The following is a 21854-nucleotide window of genomic DNA, read 5'->3' on the forward strand; positions in this document are numbered from 1 at the left end:
TTGAATGTGGCGCCCGCCCCAGAAGAACTGGCGCCATTATGTGCATGATCAAAGACAACAATATGGAACCTCCCATCGTGGGCTGGGTCCCAGAATGGCGCCAAAAGCACAACCCGCCCCTTGCAACTGTGACCGTCCGCATAGATGTGTCTGTCAAGGCGGGGAGGACGTCCCTGGGAGTGACCGACAGCAGGCTGCCATGGAACCGCCCCCGAAAAGGGAGGGAAGGAGGAGAGAAGAAATGGAGACAGGGTGTGGTCTTTACCAGTCTAGACAGACCGCACCCGGCAGCCAGAATGGAAGGAGATCAGGACCAAACCTCCGCCTCTGGCCTGCAAGAGCTGGCGACCCCCCTCACCCTGGAGGGAACAAACGTCAAGCTATTCCCGGAGGATGCTGAATCCTCCAGAACGAAATCCAGGAGCTGAGCCAGCAGGTGGAATGGGCCCAGCGAGCAGCGGTCGCCAGGTGGAAGAAGGAGCTGCTGGCGAAGATAGCAGCCCGGCGACAGCCAGAGTCATGTACCATCAGCGGCACCCCAGCCCAGGCGGAGCCAGATGAGCACCAGGAGGCTGTGTGCAGCACAGGAGCAGGTAGGACAAGTTCCCCTGTCCCGGGCGCTGAAAGCGCCGACCTGCTCCTGGGCCTCCTGCAGGGCCCGCCGTCCCCGGCCGCGTACGCCTTAGGGCAACTCCTGAGCCAGGCACCTCCCACTCCGGGCGCCGACTCCGTGGACCGGCTGCTCGGCTCCCTCCCGGAACCTCTGATCCCGGGCGCCAACCCCGCGGGCATGCTGCTCAACACGCTCCCGGAACCGCCAGCCGCTACACCCGCGTGAGTGTAGGGCACACCACCTATGACTGGTCCGCTAAAGTGAAGGACCAGCAACGACCCCCACTGACACTGACACCAGCGCCCCCGGTTGCCTGCCCAGGAGGAGAAGAGTTTAGGTGGGACAACCAGGGGGAGGACCTGATGGGGTTCCCACCGGAGACCCAAGCTCAAGCGCTGGCGAGAGAGGAGTTCTGCAGACGGGAGCTCCTACAACTGGAAAAGGAGCGGCGCACCCGGCGGGCGCGCTGCGAGCGGTTGGAGGCCCGGAACAAGGCCGCAAAAGCCCAAGTCCAGCAAGCGGAATCTGTCCTCCCTAGTCCCCGTGGGAGGGACTGGTCGTCAAATTTGACTTGGGGGCTGGGTGGGGCTTCATCTGCGATCCCCACTTCAGCAGAGACATATTCGTTAACCGGCGGGATGTTGAGCCCCATCTAGAACAGGGCCACCCCGACCGGAATTTGTACGCCGGTGACCGTGTCACCTATACTAGGCACCACGGGGAACGCGGGTGGTATGCCCTCCAGGTATACCGCGTGGTCGAGGAGGAAGAGGACATGCCCCTGCAGTTCATGGCTGATGACCCGGCTGGGTCAGCCAGCAAAAATCAGGAATACCCCCGGCGGGAATACCATCACTAAGCAAAAGTGAGTGGACAAACTGTAAAATAGTTACCCGTAAGGGCACAAACAAAAAATTAGTTTTTGTGTGAACTGGAGATTATGTGTGCATTTGGTTACCCCTGAGGGTATACAGACTTGTAGGCTGAGGACTGTGAGCAGCCAAAAATTTTCCCCTGTAAATAGTTGCACTTTTTAAAGTGCCCCCTATTGGTTTTATATTTGCAACCAAGCAACCTCAGAACAAAAACCCGTTTGGCGTGGCCGAAGACGTGGTCCAGCACCTGGATCACCTAAGCCCTGCAGCAACGCCCAGGGCCTACGTTGAGGGTTTTCGCACGGGTCCCTCATGCTGCTCGGTTTGCACCTTTACCCGTGAGATGGACACCCTGTTTGGGATCTCACTACAATTTGCTTGAAAAATATTGAAAATGTTTTACATGAGAAAATATGTATATGCAAGTGAAAAGTTTTATATTGTTTTTGATAATGTTAACCTGTAACGTTTAAGAAATGTGCCTCCCATAAAGGGAAGAAAAAGTTTTATAATCTTCTAAGTGATGCATCTAAAAATTTTGTATGTCTAAAATACCGTGTTTTGCTCAGTTCCAGCCTGCGGACGTGCTCTGTTTTACTAGGGGGGTGTGTGGCGCCCCTGAGGGTTCAGTCGCCACAGAGGTACTGCACCTCACCCAGAGGTGTGGCGTCTCCTTTTCTCAGGTAAGGAGGGAGTGCTGCCAGGGACCCCAACACCCGCATTCAACACTACACTACTCCAGGCCGGCTGGAAGGGCATTATGTACTTCTTCTGCTGCCCTGTCCCTGGCTGGAGGGGGGGGGCAAAGAGAGGGGGAACCGGTAGTGGGTGCGGGTGGAGGACGCAGCACAGGGGAGCACTTTTATAGGAGGTATATATGAAGGGAAGCCATCTTAGGGTAGCAGGAAGAGTTGAGGACAGTCAGTCAGTGAGAAGTGAGGAGAGGAGGGGAGCAGAGTCTCTTTAGGAGCTCAGCTCCAGAAGTGGGGCCTAGTAAGAGAGGCCCAGGAGGAGAGCAGAGGAGAAAGGCTCCGGTAACATAAGGGATCCCAGGGGGTATTGTGAGTGCAGGACGGCACCCGTATGCCCGAATCTGCCGAGTGTCAGAGGGATCAGGCCGCAAGAAGGGAATCGGTCCCTGGACCAGCCGTGTTACTCCAGGTCTCGGATGGAAAAACCGGAGGCTTCTGCACTTCCATGGTGCAGTTGCCACAGCCTCATCCTAGTCGCCGTGAAGGGCATCAAGTAGGTCCGAGAGCTTCAGGTTGCCCAGAGGGACTTCAGAGCACCCGATCGGGACTTTGTGTGGGGAAGCGCAGGGCAGGAGGGAGAAGACCCAGCGCGGGAAGTCGGTCTAGAAAGGAATATACAAAAATGGGGTCCCGTCAAGCGCTCCTGATATACTTGAAAAAGTGCTGAACCCCCTGTCTGGTAGATGCAGTGCGACGCCGGAGGCTGACACCCGTACAGTGTACCTGAGGAACTTAAACAGAAGTGTGAGTAAACTCGGATGACTGCACTCCACTGCCTCCGTCAGTTATTTCAGCTGCGCCATCTCTCTTTTGCACTACAAGCCCCAGCATCACCACCAGTCATCCTACACTGCCCTGGGGCCCGCTCCACCTGTGGGGAGCCGTTCCAACCCAGCTGCCCTATCAACCGCCCCAGAGGTCTGAAGCAGCGCTGGTACCTATTACCAGAAACCACAGGTGACGTCACGAACACTTCCTAAGAACTACAAATCCCATATAAATATTTCTCCCCTTTTTGTTGACCGCCCTGGGCCACAGACCGGGCCGCCGCCACTGTGACAGATCCCTCCCCCGGCATCTATCGGCCCGGCACCGAGTACCCCATGGCCCTGGGGGCGCGTCAGATACTTTTGGCAGTGTGGACAAGTGCCAAGTCCTGCTGGAGAATGAAATTTCCATCTCCAAAAAGCTTGCAGGTGTTTTTTGCTAATTATTCTAATTTACTGAGATAATGACTTTTGTGTTTTCATTGGCTGTAAGCCATAATCATCAACATTAACAGAAATAAGCACTTGAAATAGATCACTCTGTTTGTAATGAATCTATATAATATATGAGTTTAACTTTTTAGATTGAAGAACTGAAATAAATTAACTTTTTGATGATATTCTAATTTAGTGAGAAGCACTTGTATCTGTGTGAATAAAGTCTACTCTCTTCACTGATTTACATTGGTGTGCTGCTTCCAATCATATATATATATATATGTATATATACTGTATATAGATATGAGCAGCACGGTGGCTCAGTGGTTAGCCTTGCAGCGCTGGGGTCTTGGGTTCAAATCCCACCAAGGACAACATCTGCAAGGAGTTTGTATGTTCTCCCCGTGTTTACTTGGGTTTCCTCGGGTTCTCTGGTTTCCTCCCTCACTCCAAAGACATAATTATAGGGAGTCAAGATTGTAAGCCCCAAAGGGGACAGTGCCGATAATGTCTGTAAAGCGATGTGGAATTAATGGTGCTATATAAATGAGTAAAATGAATAAAAATAAATATATATATATATATATATATATATATGTGCTGTACACATGTACTTATTATTTTGAAGTTTTACATTTCTGTATGTACTTTTAAATCAACTGCTTAGCATGAATATTGCTGACACTGCAATTAATGTAATAAAGATGTTATTGTACAAGGCAGACAGTCAAAGGGGTATTCAAATTTTAGGAATTTATGGCTTATCCACTGGATACCCATGCATATCCTTTATTTCTGTATACTTTCTTGGAATTGTTGTTGGTGTGTTGGGGGATCACTGCACACAGACACCAGCAGTGTAAACCATTGAAAGCATACACCAGTCAACCACGCAAATACTGCATATAAATGGATAGATAATTCAGGAATGAGCATTCCTAGGAGCCATCTAAATAGATGGGCAAACGCCTGATGGGTGAGCAAAACTCTTGTTTGTTGGGTGGTTTAACCTATAACTATCTGCAACATGTCATCCTGTGTAAACATATGTGCAGCTGATAAAATGAGATCTACACGCACAGAGTGAAAATATTAATGCATAGAATTGTGGCTGGCCTTTATAGACAGGTTAATAAGTGTCTGCCAATTACCAAGTATGTAGTCAGTCAGAAGTCATTTAATGGCAACGATCAACATGTATAAACCCAGCTATTGCTACTGGACAAAGAGTGCAACATGGAAGGCTGAATAAACATTTTTTTTCAGTAATTTGCACATTATTTCACCATTTTGTGCATAATGTAATTGATTGCTATGTGTTCTGTGTTAGTGTGTTAGGTGCCTACAGTATGGATGTTGTCACCAGTAGTTCATTCAGTGTGAACATTGACTCGCTGAACAACCCTAATGACCCTTTTGTTACCAAAACAAAAAAACTGCTGAAACTTGGATTATTCAGTCCGATTCTCATACTTGTGGGTAAGCTTTTTTTCTGAGCTTTTCATTTTAAAGCCACACTTTCTGGAACAAAGTGCAAGACAATATATAATATGTTTCTAGCAGGGGTTCCATTTTCTGTTTAGATAATGGAACAGAAAAACAAAATTATTTTTTATAGTGTGCGGACTGTATGATGTAATTGTGTTTAGCAAAATTATTTAATAGTAATGTTTATACAGCGCTAACACATTGTGTAAACTACACAAATACTGACAGAATTTGCCCCTTTAAATAATATTAATAGTTTTCACGTCACCTACAGACAACTGCATTCTATTAAAAGGAACTAGTTACCAAATAAACGGCATTTACCTGCAGGTATAGAAGTAAATACTATTTTAGGCCTCATTTACACGTCCGTGAAAAAATGGTACTATCATCAATCATTATTTGGCATCAGTGTGTGGCCCGTGTGTCCAGTTTTACCATCAGTGTGTCGTCAGTGTTCTTCATGGATGAAAAAAGTGGACATGTCTCTGTGAGCTTTGTACGGACACACGGCTCTTGTAAAAACACAGACATGTAAATATTACCATGGATTAAAATGGGTACTGTATGTGTTGTACCTGTGAAAAATATGTGCCATGTGAATGAGGAAAACCAGAGAGACAAAACTTCAAATCAAGATCCACAAAAATATATAAGATTGATAAACTTTTATTACTTCATAATCATAGACAGGAAAAATGGGGAAATTCACAGTTACAGGGAACAAATGGAAAATAAAAATGACAAAAGAACAAACAGGGGCACGAGCAAGGAACATAGCAGTGCAAAATCCACATTGGATAATAGCATCCAGGCTGCCAGTAAGTAGTCTGGAATTGATCCAAGGATGATACATAAAGTGCAAATGCTTAATGAACAAATAAAGACTACAAGGTATCTATATTCAGAGTTCCGGTCATTAGACTATATAAGTTTATAAATGGTAGTCAATACAGCCAAGCATATCAAATGATGGACCCCATAAGGTGCATAGGCAGGAATCGTCCTAATGGGCAAAAGGGAGAAACAGCCTGGGGAGTCACAGTAAAAATCACATGGTTACTTACACCGAGAGCAGATAACGTTCCTTGCTGGCGCTCACCCTAACGCGCGTTTCGGCTCAACTGCCTTCGTCACCATTTTACTTTTTGATTTAAATGATTTTATGCAATATTTGAAATTTACCTCCTTGCTATTATATCACATTGAGAACTTGTTATCTTACATTCAGTGCTATTTCCATTCCTCCGTCCTATTCTTGATGGGCTAAATGTGAACTTCTTTCCGAAAGACATCCTGAATTTCTATATGAATGCTGTTACTAGTTTTAAGGAGAAGCGAATGAAAGGAGATCACTCGGTAAGTATTCTTTAATTTTAACTGCGTGGTGAATTATTATTTATATATCGAATAGCTGACATATGGTATTTTCTAGGTTAGGGTTAGGGTTATTTTTTTTACTTGAAAAATTAAAAACATACATTAACAACCTTATAAAAATACTGCCCACTTTATCTACACACCAAACAACCTCATCCTTTTGAGTGGAAAGGAAAAAAACCTCATCAATCATTTTAAAATGTAACTTATTCTCTTTTTTCTCTAATGAAAGATAGAGACAATACCAAAACTATGTAGCTTGGTGTTATTAATCCATTTTTGCCACATTTTCCATAACTGAGAAAAATTCCCTTTTATCTTAGTTGTTTGACAGTCTAACCATACCTGTTTTGAGACCAAAGCTTCCCAATTGTTCTCTGTAGGAGACTTTTTTGAGATCTAATATTTCGCAATTCATTTTTCTTGCTGCAAATAAAAATTTCAAAAATCAATAGAAATTAGGAAGGTTGGAAATTGCTATCAAAGATCTTATTGAGATGTAGAAAAACCTTGTGCCAATATAAATGAAATTTGGGACATCTCTACTAGTAGGACTCGCTCACACTAGAGTATAAATCGGACGAGTGCAATCCGATAAAAACTCAGATTGCACTCGGACCAATGTTATACAATGAGGCAGTGCAGATCTGCCTATTTTTTCTGTGTTATATTTGGCATGAGAAAAAAAACAGCAGCATGCTGTGATTTCATTCTGGAATCTGACAGTGCGAGAAAAAAATCGCAAGCCATCCGATTTTTATGGATGCATTACAGTTCTGTAGCATAGGAAACTGTAAATGGTCCAGTAAAAGATTAATTGCTGCTGAGTAAAAAAACGAATTGTATACGGATGACAAGTGAAAAAAAATTGTCCCATTCTTTTGGATGAGATTATGGCCGATTATAATAATTATTTATATGCAAGAGTGAGCGAACCCTTAGCATTAGGATATAAACTTTTAGGACATATGGCACCTACCAATATTATCCCTATACCCTTTGGTGTAGACTTAGTGACTGATGTAAATCATTTTCCCATTTGACCTGTGAAATGTTCCTTATTTATACCCCATAACAGTATTCTGTATACAGTTGTGAATCTTTGGCCCATATTCATCAAGACTGGCAATTTTCTCACTGGTCTGGATCAGGGGGTATGGTGTAGATAGATGCTCCTGATCCTTTATGAGGCACATTGACAGGAGTAAGATTTCTGACATAAGGAAAACCACAACTCATCATGAATTAGATGAGCTGCGGTGTCATGCCCCGTCCCACAGCTGCTCTGTCCATTTTGCCAACGGTGTGCAACACTGGGATGAACAAAAGTAAAAAAAAATTTTACTCCAATTTGGCAAAAATTTTGCAACTTATCAAAGATTTTAATGCCTGATTTCTAGCGTAAAAGTTTTGATGAAATGGCGTCTGCGTGTCCAGTTTTCCTTATGAATTCTATGACCCCATTTCATCAAGACTGGCATGTTTCATGCCGGTCTTGATGAGGGGACAGGGCAGAGTGCAAGGCGCCTGATAAATTGAGAGGCACACACCGCTTAATAAATCACTGCTCACTTGGTTTTTATACCTTGAGAAAGGTGTCGGTCCGACGCAGAAGTGCGTTGGTATTAATAAAAACCATTGTGGAATCCCAAGGCTCTTCATTCCCGCAGCGCAGCCCACCTAAACGTGCCAGCTTCCATTTTTGCCATAGGTACATAGATGACGCATATGTACAGCATACAGCGGGAATTACATCCTATATGTACTTTATTTTACATAAAGAGCTTTAAGGTATCTTTGAAACAGAAACATGCTTGAAATTCCTTAGTCATCCTTGTTTTCCTCTTGTAACTAACAGAGTCGTGTGGATTTCCTGCAGCTTATGTTGGATTCTAGAGTAGAGGATGCCAGAGGCTTAAATAAGGAGCAAAAAGGTATATCAAATTTCACGGCTTAGGCCAGTTTCACACAAACATTTTTCCCAGTCTTTATTCAGACAGCAATGCCCAGCCTGACCACGGGTCTCTGGACCCAAGCTTACAACATCATATGTATCAACGAAGCTGTAAGTTTAAGTCGGTAAACCCAATGCTAGACCGAGCATCGCAGCCCATATAAGAACCGTGAAATACGCTCATGTGAACCAGGCCTTAGATGAGCAGAGATTGAAAGCAGGGATAATATAAAAGCAACTATTAACATTTATAAATGATGTGCATAGACCGAGAGGAACGTTTGTTATGGTGATGGGACACCAGCAATGATTGATATTGTACTTTACAGTGAGAGGCCAATATCTGATCTGGTCCATGTAGTTTACAGTGAGAGGCCAATATCTGATCTGGTCCATGGACTTCACAGCAAGAGGCTAATATCTGACGTGGTCCATGTACCTTACAGGGAAAGGTCAATATCTAACCTGGTCCATATACTTTACAGCTAGAGGCCAATATCTGACCTGGTGCATGTACTTTACAGCAAAACGCCAATATCTGACCTGATCCATGTATTTTACAGTGAGAGGTCAATATCTGATCTGGTCCATGTAGTTTACAACACGATGCCAATATCTTACCTGGTCCATGTACTTTACAGTAAGAGGCCAATATCTGACCTGGTCCATGTACTTTACATCGAGAGACCAATATCTGACATGGTCCATGTAGTTTACAGCGAGAGGCCAATATCTGACCTGGTCCATGCTTCAGGCCATCTATTATTTACAGCATTGCTCATCTACACACGTCTAACAACTTTCCGTTCATCTCTAGGATGTAATAGCCATATACCGACACACAAATTGTGCCTAGGCTCACACCAGTGGTTTGTGTAGGAACCTCAGGGTAGTAGTTGTGGCGAGGAGCTGATGTGTTCCCATACCCTGGTCCCCTGACAAAGAGAAATGTCCCAATTCTCCTGTGTTGTGCGTGTGGTGCAGAACACTCACGTGTCGATTGCAGATCTCTGCTGTCTTCGGTCCTTCCACCCCAGGAACCGCCGCACACACATTTAGGGACTTCCATTCCATTTTATAAAAACGAACTTTACTGGAACACTTGAAATCAACTTCATACAGCATGTAGCATTGATCACATACTTTTCCAGGGTTACCGTCTGATACACCGCACGTATTGATGTTCACTGTCCGTTTGTCCTGAGCTGTCCCTTCCATAGCGGACCTTCTTGGCCTATGAGACCCTCGCAGTTTTAAGAATCCCGTACTGTCTATTTCCCGTCCGACTTCCCCTTCAGTGAAGGCTTTTGGACACACACTTCTCTGTGGATCCTGTGGACCGTAGGTCCCGAACGTTAGGAAATGTCTGGTTCAGAATATCTGAATACGGGTCCTTTGCTGCTGGACAGATCATGTCAACGGTGCCCCCCTGGACCACCAACTGTTCTCTCCTCACATCTCTCTCACTCCCTTTAGAACTGCCTACAACCAGGAAAAGTCTCAGTCCTTCACTGAACCTGCTCTTCCCACCCTGAGCAACTCCTAATCCCCTTAACTCTTTCCTAACTTACAACTACATCTGCTTTGAGCTATAGTGCCCCCCTTAGCCTTACTCTTCTACTATTCTAATACCCTACCTGCACTAACCTGTACTGACCCTATAACTGACACATCAGACAATTGATCATAACACATGTTCACATTTCAAACAGGATATAGCGTTATGTGCACACACAAAGACAAGGTGCATGACCAGGTCCTGGTCACCCTCTTATATGCCTCCCTCCTAAAACATGGTCGTCCCGACCATGAGAGCACCTGTAAAGACACCAATGCACATTTTAAAATTTCAACCACACTTTTATATAAAATACACAATATTTTAACACGTTTTCATCAACTTCGACCTCGGTCCCACTCGGTTGGGACCCTGGAATATAAAGTTCAAGTTCCTTTGGATATGGGTCGGTCTGACCCCGGTCCCCTTGCTCCTGGGACCCCCCCCCCAAAAAAAATGTCCATCACAGGCCCGCTGGCCAACAAATCCTGCTCCGACAGTCCTGGAGCAGTGACCCGGCACGATCCTCGGGTCGTCCTGACAGTTTCTCCCCCTCCCTCCTTTTACTGAGTATGGTCCCTTTAAGGACCATGTACTCAATAGCTCCTATACTAGGGCACAGTCCATGGAGCAGTTGCACACAGTCCTTCAATTAACCCTATTAGGGTTCAGTCCCGTAATCCAGCAGGGGAATGCGCAAACGTGCGCAACAGAACTTGGAGGGGGGGTGGACACACAAAAATAAAGTTATCTTCTGGCCGTCCAGCCAGCACCATCTCTTCCTGGTGCTATCAGGGCTGCTTGCCCTCTAAGAGACACAGAACAGTCTCTATTAGTGACCACATCCTTGGCCACCTCCGGTCATCACCGGTCTGAACAGGGGCTCCTGCCCCTAGGAACGCAGAACAGTTCCTTTTGCTTTTACCGTGCAACGAGCACAACCAGATACTTCTACAGTAGCTGCTCACTCTGGGATTCCCCTGGGACCGCCGTAATGGGCCACTCCCTGGCCTTGGATATAGATGATGGTGGTCCCAGAGGATGAATCACTGGAGACTGATCCTCTGCTGTTGTTCCGGCTCCTTGTTTCCGATGCTGACAGGCTCGGTGACTCTGACCCCACGCTCCCTTCAGAACCGGCCGTCGCTCCCAATGACTCCAGTGCAGGAGATCCTACTCTGGGGTTTATGCTTTCACTCTGGCCCACAGCCAACTGTACTGCGGCCACCACAGTCGGCCGCACAGGCTGGTTCATCGCCTGCTCCACCATCTCGGGCAGGACAGTGAAGGCCACCGCGTACGGGCCTCGGGGCCCATATTCCTTGATGAACTTGACTTGGCTACCCACTAGCAAGGGACCGTGAGTGTCGATAGATCCATTATTCTCATAGACCTTCTCGCTGGTCCCTGCTTCTTGTAAGAAACCATAGCCGCGGGACAAGTCGAAGTGCTGCACTAGGCCGCAAGTCATCCGGCCGGAGATTGCTCCCCCCCCCCCCCGGCCTCCGCAGCTCTTCACGTATGAGGCGCTCCCGCCTCTTCATTTCAGCGATCACCCCGGCGATCGACCGGGCCTCTTCTTCCCCGGGAGTTCTAACCACATCTTGGTAAGCAGGGGGTTGGGGGCTGGAGACATGGCCCGCGTTGAGACTCACCACCGCCACGGACACCGGAAGTGGCTCACCGTCATCTGCTGGCTCCACCGCTGCCGTTGTTCCTCTAGCCGCCTCATCCTGTACCGCTACTTGTTTTTTTTGTCCTGAGCTTGTGATCACGAGCCCCTTTAGGGCCTGCGCCAGAGAGACGGTATCCCCGAGCGGATCGTGAAAGGGATACCAGCCTGGTACAAATGGTAAGCCGCTCTCTATGGGGTAATCATGGAGATCAAAGACTCCCCAGGGGCCGCCGGGGCGCTCCACCTTCCCCTGGCGCTCCCTGCGCCGGCTCCACTCCATTCTCCCGAAGCCACCACGATGAGACATGTTCCCAGGCTGTCGCTGTTTCACCGTCTCTTCTCGCAATGGCGCCGTACTACTCAGCACAAGGGGTCCTCCTCCTTGGCTCCGCCCGTTCATGGGTGGAACCCCCATCAACAATTCTTCCCACTCCATTTCTGGGATCTTCAATGGTAGGCGGAATTTCTTCTTTCTTCGCCGCGCCCATCGTGGGCGGATACCACTCAGGGGGCCGCAGTCTGAGTCTGGCCCGGCGTCCATGCCATACCGCTCTCCCCGCCGTTTTGTGCTCAGGACGCCCACGATGGGCAGAACCATCGCCAGTCTCCGCGCCATCTTCCGCCATCTTGACTCGTGCGCTCCCCAACTCTCTCCGTTTCATTTTTCCATCCTCAGGCGCCTCATCTGCGCTGCGGGTCCTCTCCACCTCGCTCTCTTCATGCGAGGTACTCGCATCCTGCCGACTACGCCAATTTTGTAGGAACCTCAGGGTAGTAGTTGTGGCGAGGAGCTGATGTGTTCCCATACCCTGGTCCCCTGACAAAGAGAAATGTCCCAATTCTCCTGTGTTGTGCGTGTGGTGCAGAACACTCACGTGTCGATTGCAGATCTCTCTTGTTTTCGGTCCTTCCACCTCAGGAACCGCCGCACACACATTTAGGGACTTCCATTCCATTTTATAAAAAAGAACTTTACTGAAACACTTGAAATCAACTTCAGACAGCATGTAGCATTGATCACATACTTTTCCAGGGTTACCGTCTGATACACCGCACGTATTGATGTTCACTGTCCGTTTGTCCTGAGCTGTCCCTTCCATAGCGGACCTTCTTGGCCTATGAGACCCTCGCAGTTTTAAGAATCCCGTACTGTCTATTTCCCGTCCGACTTCCCCTTCAGTGAAGGCTTTTGGACACACACTTTTCTGTGGACCGTAGGTCCCGAACGTTAGGAAATGTCTGGTTCAGAATATCTGAATACGGGTCCTTTGCTGCTGGACAGATCGTGTCAACGGTGCCCCCCTCTCTCTCACACCCTCTAGAACTGCCTACAACCAGGAAAAGTCTCAGTCCTTCACTGAACCTGCTCCTCCCATCCTGAGCAACTCCTAATCCCCTTAACTTTTTCCTAACTTACAACTACATCTGCTTTGAGCTATAGTGGCCCCCTTAGCCTTACTCTTCTACTATTCTAATACCCTATCTGCACTAACCTGTACTGACCCTATAACTGACACATCAGACAATTGATCATAACACATGTTCACATTTCAAACAGGATATAGCGTTATGTGCACACACAAAGACAAGGTGCATGACCAGGTCCTGGTCACCCTCTTACATTTGCACGGCCACTGCTATCCCATGTTCGAATTTACTAAGACCGCATTGTTCCATGTTCGAATTTACTAAGACCACATTGTTCATTACTATAATGTTAACCACGCTGGGAGTAACTGAATGCTACTTATAATAAACTGAACACTCTGCGGATGTGACATGTTTGTCATTTAATGACATTTAAACAGTCAAATGCATATTAAAAACGCCAGTGTGCTTTTCTTCACAGCTCTAACGGATTCAGAGATTCTGGCGCAGTCTGTTATTTTTATATTGGCTGGATTTGAGACCACAAGTATGACATTAACTTACCTGTTTTATAATCTCGCCACTCACCCTGATGTTCAGAAGAAACTACAGGAGGAGGTGAACTCATATCTTCCTGATAAGGTGAAAATACTAGTTCTATCCATGTTTTTTCACAGATAGAACTCTTAGCCATCATAGCATATGTGTCCTGTTCACAGGTCAGTATTTATTTCATGGACCAAGTCGTCCACAAACTAATGGAAGACTATGAGCCCATGAAAAAAAAATCGGACAGCAATCGGATGCCATCTGTGTACAATTTTCATATTTATTTATTAGGAGAATCTGGAGAAAAGTTCTTCTAAGCAAAAAAATAACTGAGGAACCTCTAAATACTTGTGGAAATCAGTCAGTTTTTTTGCATTCAAGAAAAATCACATATCTTTTCTGAATCCAGTTAGAACTTTGCATCTTCTGAAAAGTGAATATATTTTAAAGAAGCCCTCCCATGAAGTTTTTTTTTTTTATTACTAAATCTGTGTATGTTTGAGTGTATTAATATACCCACCTACTGCGTGGTGTCCAGCGTCGTTCTTCTCTTCTCAGTGATGTCACCGCTCTGCAGACTCTCTGGGTCACACTGCGCTCTGCGTGACTTGGAAGTGGCTTTTACAATATAATTCTATGGAACATCAGAACGAGGCTCCATAGACTTACATTGTAAAAGAGACTTCCGGCTTACACATAGAGCATATGTTACATGCACGCCTCTAGGTTCAGATAGGGCGAGATGGGTTTCCTGAATTCTTTGGAATCCTGGGGGAACCGTTACTCAGGGTGACCATAGGCTGCAGCTTCTCTCAGGCACCCTATAGATTCAATTGCTGACCAGACACATCTGACAAGAGTCTTTTTCAACAGTTTAACAGTGGAATTTAATCTGAAGCACGGCCAGTGCAATTCAGGGATATTACAGCAACAGTCTTCATTACAGTACAGTCTGAGTTTCTTGAGCAACTGGCTCCAGTAACAATACAGTAGTTTCTTCACAAGGCACAGAATTACAGTCTCTTCAGTAGCATAATTCAACATAAATTTGATCTCTTAGCAGCACACTTCTATGCATACACAACCACAGGCTTTTCCCTCACAAGGACACAATAGTACACAGAATTCTTTATCCTGCATGGAGATGGAGGGGGGGGAGGGTTTGATAAGGGAGATGATCCCTGTGACACAATTCCTTCTAGTCCTTATCTTCCTGCCCGATAATACTCTGCACTGTTAGTTCAGGGAGTTTATCTGACCTGTGTTTAGTTTCTCTCCTGATCTGAATCCTGTTCAGTTGCCTTCTGTCAGATCCAGATAACACACCACCTTTCTCTTTGGCTTCAGCCAGACTACAATAACAAGTTCCCCACAATCCCCCTGGGGCTCAGCTAAAACACTCCCTGTCTCCTGTGACTGTGTTAACCCCTCTAGTTGCTGGATGCTTCTGAAGCACAACACTTCCTGTCTCCTGTGCTTGTGTTATTTGTAACAGTTGCTGGATACTTCTGAAGCACAACACTCCCTGTCTCCTGTGCTTGTGTTATTTGTAACAGTTGCTGGATGCTTTTTAAGCAACAGCACTACTTCTGCTTGTCACACATAGTGTGAGCCGGATAGTCTGTAGTGCGGTGATGTCACTGAGAAGAGGAACAGAACGGCACTTGATCCCGAAGAAGGCAGAGGTAGGTGAGTATATTAAAGGGGTTATCCAGATTTATCACAAAACTTTGCAGTCATATAGAGTGACTGCAGACTTTCATGATAAACCTGGACATCCCCCATAACACACACACTATGCAGATGCACAGATTTAGTAAAGAACAAAACTAAATGGAAGAGCTTCTTTAATACAAATCAACATTAATGAGAATAACTACAATGTGCTGCCTGATAACTCATCAACTTGTTTTGCTTTCAGATACAGTAATTATATTAAGACTGTTGCTTCGGATTAGATTTATAATAATAATAATAATAATAATTTTTATTTATATAGCGCCAACATAATCCGCAGCACTTTACAAATAAGCGGGGACATATACAGACAATAAGTTCAATACAAGTTAAGACATTTTAAACAGTTACATTAGGAGTGAGGTCCCTGCTCGCAAGCTTACATTCTACAAGGAAATGGGGGGACACAATAGGTGAAAAGTGCTTGTTATTTCAGGTCTGGCAATTATAATAAATAGGGATTTTCACATAAAGCTGCATGATCCGGTCATCAGCCAGTCTGTTTAAGTGCAATACTCAAGTACTGAGTGCAGTTATCTTGTGCATGCAGGGTGTAGAGACAGATGAAGAGTAGGGAACAGATTCTGAATAATATTTAGAAGGAGGGAACAGGGGAAAGTTTATTTACTGAGTAGCTAAAGGTGGTAGGCTTGTTTAAAGAGATGGGTTTTTAAAGCGCGCTTGAAGACGTGGGGGCTAGGCATCAGGCGGATCGCCTGGGGTAGTGCATTCCAGAGAACTGGCGCAGCACGAGAGAAGTCTTGGAGACGGAGGTGCGAGGTTCGGATTATGGGGGATGTTAGTCTTAGGTCATTTGTAGAACGGAGGGCGATAGACAGAGATGAGAGGAGATATAAGGCGGTGCAGATCTGTGGAGAGCTTTGTGGGCGAGAGCGATGAGATTATATTGGACCCTGTAGAGGATGGGCAACCAGTGTAATGACTGGCACAAGATGGAGGCATCAGTGAAGCAGCTGGACAGAAAAACGACCCTTGCTGCCGCATTCAGGACGGATTGGAGAGGAGAAAGTTTGGTAAGAGGGAGACCGATCAGAAGAGAGTTGCAATAGTCCAGACGAGAGTGAATAAGAGCGACAGTAAGAGTTTTAGCAGTTTCAAAGGTAAGAAAAGGTCGGATTCTGGAGATGTTTTTAAGATGCAGGTGACAAGAGCAAGTGAGTGATCGGATATGGGGAGTGAAGGAAAGGTTAGTGTCGAATATGACCCCAAGGCAGCGGGCGTGCTGCTTGGGAGTTATGGTTGAACCATCCAAGGTAATTTCGATGTTAGGTAGAGTTGGGTTAGTAGAGGGGAGAAACACAAGTTCAGTTTAAGAGAGATTCAGTTTAAGATAGAGGGAGGACATGATGTTAGAGACAGCGGACAGACAATCCTTGGTATTTTGTATTAGGGTAGGGGTGATGTCAGGGGAAGAAATGTATAGTTGGGTGTCGTCAGCATAGAGATGATACTGGAACCAAAATCTGCTGATTGTTTGTCCAATAGGGGCAGTGTATAGAGAGAAGAGGAGGGGGCCTAGGACTGAGCCCTGTGGGACCCCGATAGTAAGGGGACGAGGAGAGGAAGAGGAGCCGGCAAAAGATACTGTGAAGGAGCGGTCAGAGAGGTAGGAGGAGAACCAGGAGAGAACGGTGTCCTTGAGGCCTATAGAGCGGAGCATAGTGAGGAGGAGCTGGTGATCCACAGTGTCAAATGCTGCAGAGAGATCCAGGAGAATCAGGAGGGAGCAGTGACCTTTGGATTTAGCTGTTAGTAGATCATTAGAGACTTTAGTGAGGGCAGTTTCAGTGGAGTGTAAGGAGCGGAAACCAAATTGTAGAGGGTCGAGGAGAGAGTTATCTGAGAGATAGCGGATTAGACGGGAGTGGACCAAGCGTTCCAGGAGATTAGAGATGAAAGGAAGATTAGAGACAGGTCTGTAGTTAGCAGGGCAGTTCTGGTCCAGGGATGGCTTTTTAAGTAAAGGGGTTATGATGGCATGTTTAAGTGAGAAGGGAAAGATACCTGAAGAAAGCGAGAGATTAAATATTTTAATTTAATAGGATATTCCAGATTTGAAATATAGCGTTATAAAGAAAATGCACAAGATAAGCTCAAACTTTACAGTGTATTGTAATATTAGGGATATTATGGCTTGTGTTATCTTCATAACATACACCTAATTAATCTGTCCTCAGGCTAGCTCTACATATGACATATTGATGCAGATGGAATACCTTGATATGGTGATTCAGGAGACTCTTCGTATGTATCCTCCAGCAGGAAGACTAGAAAGGGTTTCAAAGCAAACCGTTGAGATTAATGGTGTCACTATCCCAAAAGGTGCAGTCTGTATGATTCCAGCATATGTGCTGCACTATGTACCTGAATTCTGGCCTGAACCTGAAGAATTTCATCCTGAGAGGTAATGTACGCCACCTACCCATACTTTGAAATACCTTGTTGTCTTTAAACTATTTACACATAGTCTATATTCAATCATGGTGCCATAAAGTGATGTACGGCAATGTGCTTTAGGCAGGTGTGGAAAAAATCCTGCAAAGTAAGAATGCTTTAAAGAATAGAAAAGTTAATAGTTTATTTTTATTTATTTTTATCAATTAACAAAATGCAAGAGCAAAAGAGAAATCTAAATCAAATCAATACTTGGTGTGGCGACCCTTTGCCTTCAAAACAGTATCAAAGCATCAATTTTTCTAGGTACACTTGCACACAGTTTTTGTCACGCACCGTGCAGGAAAGATAAAGTGCAACACGAAGGGATGAGGAGAAGGGAGCCCAGACACTAAGGAAAGAGGGGGTGGAGACCTCCTAGGCCAGTGGTGACGAACTTATGGCACGCGTGCCACAGGGGGCACGCAGAGCCGTCCCTGTGGGCACGCGCGCCATTGGCTCAGCACCAGCGCCCGGGTTAGGGTAGTAGCACAGTTCCGCAGTGCAGCGTACACCCTGCACGAGTGCACGATTTCCCCACCAGCCAGACGCACATGGAGCCGGAGCCAGCACCACCTCCACACAGGCGGGCGGCCAGGTGCTCCTGAGTGCACTGCAGGCAGTGGAACATAACCTCCAAGGAGGATGGGGCTGGTGGCCACTGCAGACAGGAAGAGCAGCAGGTGCCCGGGGAGATACATCCTGCAGCGCACACGGAAGCCACTGCCTGTCAGTAACCTGACCTGCTCTGCACTGGGGATCGCACTACTGCCCCTCTCCCTGCCTGGCACTGGGTTCTGCCTGTTAACCCTCTGCTCTTCTTTATCTCTATTTCCTCTCGACACTGTCTACTTTGCTTTTCTGCTATCTCTGCTCTTTCTTGATTCTGCAATTTACCACTGTCTCTCCTCTGCCAGCTGCCTGCACTTTACTGCTCTTTATATCTGCAGTCTGGTGCCCTGCTCCTGTCTGTGGCTGCACTTAGTTGCCACCTTCTCTTTGTCGCCCCCACCTTCTCTAATGCCCCCGCCTGCTCTCTGTCGCCCCCACCTTCTCTAATGACCCCGCCTGCTCTGTGTCGCCTCCCCTGCTGTCTGCCGCCCCCACCTTCTATAATGCCCCGCCTGCTCTGTGTTGCCTCCCCTGCTCTGTGTCGCCTCCCCTGCTCTCTGTCGCCCCCGCCTGCTCTGTGTCGTCCCTGATGTGCCTGGTCTCTGTTGCTCCTGCCTGCTCTCTGATGTGCATGCTCTGTTGCCCCTGCCTGCTCTCTGATATGCCTGTTCTCTGTTGCACCTGCCTGCTCTTTGTTGCCCCTGCCTGCTCTCTGTTGCCCCTGTCTGCTCTCTGATATGTCTGATTTCTGTTGCCCCTGCCTGTACTCTAGTATGCCTGCTCGCTGTTTCCCCTGCCTGCTCTCTGATGTGCATGCTCTGTTGCCCCTGCCTGCTCTCTGATATGCCTGTTCTCTTTTGCCCCTGCCTGCTCTTTCTTGCCCCTGCCTGCTCTCTGTTGCCCCTGCCTGCTCTCTGTTGCCCCTGTCTGCTCTCTGATATGTCTGCTCTCTGTTGCCCCTGCCTGTACTCTAATATGCCTGCTCTCTGTTTCCCCTGCCTGGTCTCTGTTGCCCCTGCCTGCTCTCTGATATGCCTGCTCTCTGTTGCCCCTGCCCACTCTCTGATATACCTGTTCTCTGTTGGCCCTGCCTGCTCTCTGATATGCCTGTTCTCTGTTGCCCTTGCCTGCTCTCTGATATGTCTGCTCTTTGTTGCCCCTGCTTGCTCTCTGATATGCCTGCTCTCTATAGAAAATAATTTTGGTGAGTCCCAAAAATAATTAAAATCCTCAATTTATTACAAAATAATTTAAAAGATCATACAGGTTGGGGATACATCTCAACGCGTTTCTGGCAAAAAGCCCTTAGTCACTGAGATACAGATTCCTTATGATACATGGTATAAAAACAAATGGTAACCAACCGTTGATCAATAAACACATATGTTAACAATCAATCACATTAGAGAATAATTAGCATAATCACAAGGCTAAATCACAAGGAAAACCAGGAGAGAAAAAAAACCTGCATTCAAATCCCTAAAATTTAATATAGGTAAAGATTATCATTCCTATGGTTCATACCGTTGGGGTATTTTGTATCAAGTTTAATGATCCAAAATAATTCTCTTAGGAGGAGTTTTTCCTCCAATCCCCTCCTCTAATAGGAATATCCACTTTTTCTAGCCCATACAATGAAAATTGTTTAATTCCCCTTTATGTCTCTCTACAAAATGCTTGCATGCTCCTGAATAGGATGCGTTTTTATTTTTGATGTTGGTAACATGTTCTGCCATCCTTTTCTTTAATTTACGTATTGTGCAGCCAATGTATTTTATTTTACATTCTTTGCAAAATATGCAATACACAACATAATTTGTATTGCAATTAATAAATCTTTTAACCACTTCGCGCCAGAGCCTGTTTTTGCCTTCGTGACCAGGCCAATTTTTTCAATTCTGACCACTGCCAGTTTATGAAGTAATTACCCTGGAACGCTTCAACGTATTCCCCTGATTCTGAGACTGTTCTTTCGTGACATATTGTACTTCATGATAGTGGTAAAATTTCTTCGATATCACTTGCGTTTATTTGTGAAAAAATCGGAAATTTGGCGAAAATTTTGAAAATTTTGCAATTTTCAAACTTTGAATTTTCATGCCCTTAAATCAGAGCGATATGTCACACAAAATAGTTAATAAATAACATTTCCCACATGTCTACTTTACATCAGCACAATTTTGGAACCCAAATTTTTTTTTGTTAGGGAGCTATAAGGGTTAAAAGTTGACCAGCGATTTCTCATTTTTCCAACAAAATTTACAAAAACATTTTTTTAGGGACCACATCATATTTGAAGTCACTTTGAGGGGTCTTTATGACAGAAAATACCCAAAAGTGACACCATTCTAAAAACTGCACCCCTCAAGGTGCTCAAAACCACATTCAAGAACTTTATTAACCCTTCAGGTGCTTCACAGGAATTTTTGGAATGTGGAAGAAAAAAAACATTTAACTTTTTTCACAAAAATGTTACTTTAGACCCAATTTTTTTATTTTCACAGGGGTAACATGAAAAAATGGACCCCAAATTTTTTTGTGCAATTTCTCTTGAGCGTGCTGATACCCCATATGTGAGGGATAACCACTGTTTGGGCGCACGGCAGGGTTCGGAAGGGAAGGAGCGCCATTAGACTTTTTGAATGTAAAATTTGTCTGAATAATTAGCGGACGCCATGTTGCGTTTGGAGAGCTCCTGATGTGCCTAAACAGTGGAAACCCCCCACAAGTGACACCATTTTGGAAACTAGACCCCTTAGGGAACTTATCTAGATGTGTGGTGAGCACCTTGAACCCCAAGGTGCTTCACAGAAGTTTATAATATTGAGCTGTAAAAATAAAATTTTCACATTTTTCCCACAAAACCGTTTTTCATCCCTTAATTTTGCATTATCATAAGGGTAATAGGATAAATTGCACCATGAAAATTTGTTATGCAATTTCTCCTGAACACGCTGATACCCCATATGTGAAGGCAAATTACTGTTTGGGCACATGGCAGGGTTTGAAAGGGAAGGAGCGCCATTTGACTTTTTGAATGTAAAATTTGTTTGAATAATTAGCGGACGCCATGTCACATTTGGGGAGCCCCTAATGTGCCTAAACAGTGGAAACCCCCCACAAGTGCCACCATTTTGGAAACTATACCCCTTAGGGAACTTATCTAGATGTGTGGTGAGCACCTTGCACCCCCAGCTGCTTCACAGAAGTTTATAATATTGAGCCGTAAAAATAAAATTTTCACATTTTTCCCATAAAAAAATGTTTTTCATTCCCTAATTTTGCATTATCATAAGGGTAACAGGATAAATTGCACCATGAAATTTGTTGTACAATTTCTCCTGAGTACGCCGATACCCCATATGTGGGGGAAAACCACTGCTTTGGTGTACGGCAGGGTTCGGAAGAGAAAGAAGCGCTATGTTGGCTAGGATAGGCAGCAGACACCATGTCACATTTGAAGAGTCGCTGACATGCCAAAACAGCAGAAACCCCCACAAGTGACCCCATTTTGTAAACTACACCTCTCAAGGAATTCATCTAGGGAAGTAGTGAGCATTTTTAAATTTTTAAATTTATACCATTGGGCAGTGAAAAAAGCATAATTATATTTTTACCACAAAAAAATGTTTTA

At 45.5% G+C, this 21854-nt stretch overlaps 1 protein-coding gene across 2 annotated transcripts in view; it reads left to right on the forward strand.

Moving 5' to 3' along the window:
* Positions 1–21854, forward strand: part of LOC141259517 (cytochrome P450 3A9-like) — a 97231-nt gene that overhangs the window by 61516 nt on the left and 13861 nt on the right. The window contains exons 7-11 of one of the 2 annotated variants that reach the window (XM_073675643.1): positions 4776–4924; positions 6165–6292; positions 8172–8247; positions 13350–13510; positions 17353–17579. In XM_073675643.1, coding sequence (XP_073531744.1) covers positions 4776–4924; positions 6165–6292; positions 8172–8247; positions 13350–13510; positions 17353–17579 — 741 coding nt within the window. The remainder of the gene's footprint in view (positions 1–4775; positions 4925–6164; positions 6293–8171; positions 8248–13349; positions 13511–17352; positions 17580–21854) is intronic. The other variant, XM_073675644.1, reaches the window with a different exon arrangement.

Source organism: Phyllobates terribilis, unplaced genomic scaffold (assembly GCF_046119375.1).
Source record: "Phyllobates terribilis strain yellow unplaced genomic scaffold, ASM4611937v1 Scaffold_3__8_contigs__length_932513732, whole genome shotgun sequence".
In the NCBI taxonomy this organism is placed as follows: domain Eukaryota; kingdom Metazoa; phylum Chordata; class Amphibia; order Anura; family Dendrobatidae; genus Phyllobates; species Phyllobates terribilis.